This window comes from Sander vitreus, unplaced genomic scaffold (genome assembly GCF_031162955.1).
Source record: "Sander vitreus isolate 19-12246 unplaced genomic scaffold, sanVit1 ctg385_0, whole genome shotgun sequence".
Classification (NCBI taxonomy): domain Eukaryota; kingdom Metazoa; phylum Chordata; class Actinopteri; order Perciformes; family Percidae; genus Sander; species Sander vitreus.
Window position 1 is genome coordinate 70,001 of NW_027595512.1, and position 5,000 is coordinate 75,000.

Below are 5,000 nucleotides of genomic sequence, written 5' to 3' on the forward strand. Positions count from 1 at the left end.
AGGTGAGAGTTGGCCTCCGCCAGGGCTGCGCTTTGTCACCAATCCTGTTTGTAGTATTTATGGACAGGATATCGAGGCGTAGTCGGGGTGGAGAGGGGTTGCAGTTCGGTGGGCTGGGGATCTCATCGCTGCTTTTTGCAGATGATGTGGTCCTGATGGCATCATCGGCCTGTGACCTTCAGCACTCACTGGATCGGTTCGCAGCCGAGTGTGAAGCGGCTGGGATGAGGATCAGCACCTCTAAATCGGATGCCATGGTTCTCAGCAGGAAACCGATGGAGTGCCTTCTCCAGGTAGGGAATGAGTCCTTACCCCAAGTGAAGGGAGTTCAAGTACCTTGGGGTCTTGTTCGCGAGTGAGGGGACAATGGAGCGGGAGATTGGTCGGAGAATCGGCACAGCGGGGCGGTATTACATTCAATTTATCGCACCGTTGTGACGAAAAGAGAGCTGAGCCAGAAGGCAAAGCTCTCAATCTACCGCTCAGTTTTTCGTTCCTACCCTCACCTATGGTCATGAAGGCTGGGTCATGACCGAAAGAACAAGATCCAGGGTACAAGCGTCGAAATGGGTTTCCTCAGGAGGGTAGCTGGCGTCTCCCTTAGAGAGAGGGTGAGAAGCTCAGTTATCCGTGAGGAACTCGGAGTAGAGCCGCTGCTCCTTTCGCGTCGACAGGAGCCAGTTGAGGTGGTTCGGGCATCTGGTAAGGATGCCCCCTGGGCGCCTCCCTAGGGAGGTGTTCCAGGCACGTCCAGCTGGGAGGAGGCCTCGGGGGAGACCCAGGACTAGGTGGAGGGATTATATCTCCAACCTGGCCTGGGAACGCCTCGGGATCCCCCAGTCGGAGCTGGTTAATGTGGCTCGGGAAAGGGAAGTTTGGGGTCCCCTGCTGGAGCTGCTGCCCCCGCGACCCGACCCCGGATAAGCGGACGAAGATGGATGGATGGATTAGATTATATAGTGTTACAGCAGCAAATATAAGCCTCGAAGACAGACCATACAAGATATAACAAATAGGACAGAATACAACAACTATTCAAAACAAGCAGAACAATATACAAAGGGGAAGAAGCTACAAGCTCAGTAGCTAGGTAAGGACTACACGCTCAGTAGCTAGGTAAGGACTACACGCTCAGTAGCTAGGTAAGGATTACGTGCTCAGTAGCTAGGTAAGGACTACACGCTCAGTAGCTAGGTAAGGACTACACGCTCAGTAGCTAGGTAAGGACTACACGCTCAGTAGCTAGGTAAGGACTACGTGCTCAGTAGCTAGGTAAGGACTACGTGCTCAGTAGCTAGGTAAGGACTACACGCTCAGTAGCTAGGTAAGGACTACACGCTCAGTAGCTAGGTAAGGACTACGTGCTCAGTAGCTAGGTAAGGACTACGTGCTCAGTAGCTAGGTAAGGACCACATGCTCGGTAGCTAGGTAAGGACTACATGAGCTAGCTAGGTAAGGACTACATGCTCAGTAGCTAGGTAAGGACTACATGAGCTAGCTAGGTAAGGACTACATGCTCAGTAGCTAGGTAAGGACTACACGCTCAGTAGCTAGGTAAGGACTACACGCTCAGTAGCTAGGTAAGGACTACTTGAGCTAGCTAGGTAAGGACTACATGCTCAGTAGCTAGGTAAGGACTACATGAGCTAGCTATCCGTTTCTCCAACATCAGTAGTTCTTCGTCAACTTCAAGGCAGGATTAGCTGGGCGACTTCTTCTAAACGAGGGCACACTTCCACCTTTGTGTGGAATACCTGCAGAACAGGGACTTCTTTTGGAGATTATGGTGAACTAGTGTGTGTTGTAGCAGTGTTTTTCCATTGAAAACAAGCTAGCATGCTAACAGTTAGCCCCCTAGCCCCCTCGTCTCAGCTAGTGACGTAGAAAGCTGTGCAGATGTTGACCAGCTGACCAGGAGACTGAAGACAGGACACATTCAGAAACCGTGTCTCACTCAGAACAGCATGGAGGGTTGTCAACGTCTGTATGTATGACGCAGATGACAAAGGCCCAAAGTTCTGCTCACTCAGAGGGATGGCTGTCTGGCGCTATGATTAAAACCTCCGTCTCATCTGGGTTCAGCTGCAAAGAGCTTTCAGCCATCCACATGTTTATGGCGTCTATGCAATCTAGGAGCCTTCGTAAGTTTGGATGTCTCATTTTACCTGAGAGTAAAATGGAGCTGAATGTCATCTGTATAAAAATGATTATAAATGTTAAAATAATCTGACCCAGAGGCAACATGTATAAAATGAATAATATTGGGCCCAACACTGAACCCTGTGGAACAGTACACTAGTACTTTACACACACACACACACACACACACACACACACACACACACACACACACACACACACACACAAACACACACACACATACACACACACACACACAGACACACACACACACACACAGACAGACAGACAGACAGACAGACAGACAGACACACACATAGACACATAAATCTGATGTTTGATTCTAAAGTAAACTAGCCAACAATATAACGGCTACAAGTCAGCTGAGATGATCAGACCATTAAACACACAACTGGTTGGATCCTTCACACTTTCTAACATGTTTTAATACTTCAACTACGACAAAAACATTTTTTTTAAATGCTGTAAAAAGTGACCAAAACATCAGAAAAAGCGACAAAAAACTTGTTAAAAAAAGGCAAAAAAATAGACCAAAAAATGGAATAAAATCGACAAAAACGTGGAGAAATGTGTAGAAAAAGATAAACAAAATGTTGAAATTTCGACCCAGAAAAACCCAAAGTTGCATCATGGTCTACGGGACACGAGGAAAGTTACATTTTCCCTGCAGGACTTTAACCTGTAACACAGTATTTTTACAGTGTGGTGTTAGTACTTTTACTGCAGTAACCTGAGTACTTGTATATGTTTATATAGTATGTGTGTCCGTGTTCCAGCCTGCGGCCGGCCGGCCCGCTCCCTGCCCCCTCAGGTGAAGCGGATCGTGGGCGGTCGCGGTGCGGAGCCGGGCCTGTTTCCCTGGCAGGTTCTGCTGAGCGTGGAGGATCTGTCCCGCGTCCCTGAGGACCGCTGGTTTGGATCCGGGGCCCTGCTGTCCCAGTCCTGGATCCTGACTGCAGCACACGTTCTGCGGTCCCAGCGGAGGGACACCAGCGTTGTCCCTGTGGCGCCCGAACACGTCAAGGTCTCAACTACTGAAAATAATGAATAATAGGGTGTGACTTTGGGTTCAACACCTTTGTTTCAACATTAGGGTGTCTGGATCGGCCCCCAGGGGATTTTGAAATGCTAAGATTATTATTCTGTGGCTGACAACATTATGGGATGGATCCCTCCAGAGATAGACCTTTTAGTTAAAGAGTAAGATCCTTTTAGTTTAACATGAAACAGCCCCGAAATCCCCATCACCAAACCCACCAGACTCCATGTAAATAATCAGGACTTTTAGCGTGTATAGAGCCAGCATATCTCCACCAGACTCCATGTAAATAATCAGGACTTTTAGCGTGTATAGAGCCAGCATATCTCCACCAGACTCCATGTAAATAATCAGGACTTTTAGCGTGTATAGAACCAGCATATCTCCACATGTAAATGGGTGAATTAAGGGTTTATTTCAACCAAACCAGAGTGGTGATTGTTGGAACAGTGGAAAGATGAACCAAGACGGCTTTTTGTGTTTTATGATGATAAAAGCAGTGATTATTTACATGGAGTCTGGTGGGTTAGGTGATGGGGATTTCAGGACTGCCAGTTGAACCAGTTGAACATGTTTCAGGTGTTCCTGGGTCTTCTTGATGCTGGAGACAAACGTCTGGCCACCAACCGGTCAGTGCAGGAAATCGTCCTCCATCCAAACTTCCAGCCCGACAACTACAACAACGACATCGCCCTGCTGAGGCTGGAGCAGCCGCTGGACTTTACCGAGTTCATCCGTCCCGTCTGTCTGCCTCCACCGCACAGCCCAGTAATACATAATAATAATTACATTTATAGTCAGTATTACTTGTATTGAGCTAAACCTGTATGTACTATTATAATCCTGTACTATGACTTTTCGACATACTATAATGACTATATGACTTTTTAATACATTTTTCAACATAGTGAGTTTTTTGTTTAAAGATTTTTTTTGGGGCTTTTCCACCTTAAATTTCCTGACAGGAAAGTTAGCAGGAAGACATGCAGGAAACTGTCACAGGCTGGATTCAAACCCTGGACCTCTGCATTGAGGAATTAACCTCTCAGTATATGTGTGTCGGCTCTACCCACTGATCCAACCCACCCACATTTTTAGAACTATTTTCGACATACTATATACAATGACTATCATTTTCTTTCCTCAGTTATATTGAGGAATAAATACAATGTCAAACCAAAGACTTCCAAGCTCCACATATAGCTCAGTGTGATAAATAGCTAGTGATGTGTCAGAAGGTTGGGGGTTCAAACCCTTTGAGGTTCTTTGCATTTTAAGGTCTAAAACCCAAAATGAAGAAGTCAAATACACCAAGAGAGCAGCTCTAGACGTAGTTTAGCTGGTGGCGTGGTAGGTTTGTTCAAGACGCATAAAATACCAGAAACAGGTTCAAGACCTGCTTGTTACCAGCGTTGGTACAAACAACTTAATTTAGAGAAGAAGAGGAAATACAGGAACATTTTTATGACTTTTTTCAACAAACCACACGGGTTAGAAGGGTCTGGGTTAGAAGAGTCTGGGTTAGACGGGTCTGGGTTAGAAGAGTCTGGGTTAGACGGGTCTGGGTTAGAAGGGTCTGGGTTAGAAGGGTCTGGGTTAGAAGAGTCTGGGTTAGACGGGTCTGGGTTAGAAGAGTCTGGGTTAGAAGGGTCTGGGTTAGAAGGGTCTGGGTTAGAAGAGTCTGGGTTAGACGGGTCTGGGTTAGAAGGGTCTGGGTTAGACGGGTCTGGATTAGCAGGGTCTGGGTTAGCAGGGTCTGGGTTAGCAGGGTCTGGGTTAGACGGGTCTGGGTTAGAAGGGT

The 5,000-nt window shown here is 47.0% G+C and overlaps 1 protein-coding gene across 1 annotated transcript in view; it reads left to right on the top strand.

Annotated features, from left to right (window-relative positions):
* Positions 1 to 4,101, top strand: part of masp1 (MBL associated serine protease 1) — a 26,850-nt gene extending 22,749 nt beyond the window's left edge. Inside the window, exons 12-13 of the mRNA XM_078245123.1 lie at positions 2,937 to 3,184; positions 3,779 to 4,101. Coding sequence (XP_078101249.1) covers positions 2,937 to 3,184; positions 3,779 to 4,015 — 485 coding nt within the window. The 3' untranslated portion in view covers positions 4,016 to 4,101. The remainder of the gene's footprint in view (positions 1 to 2,936; positions 3,185 to 3,778) is intronic.
* The last annotated feature ends 899 nt before the right edge of the window (positions 4,102 to 5,000 follow it).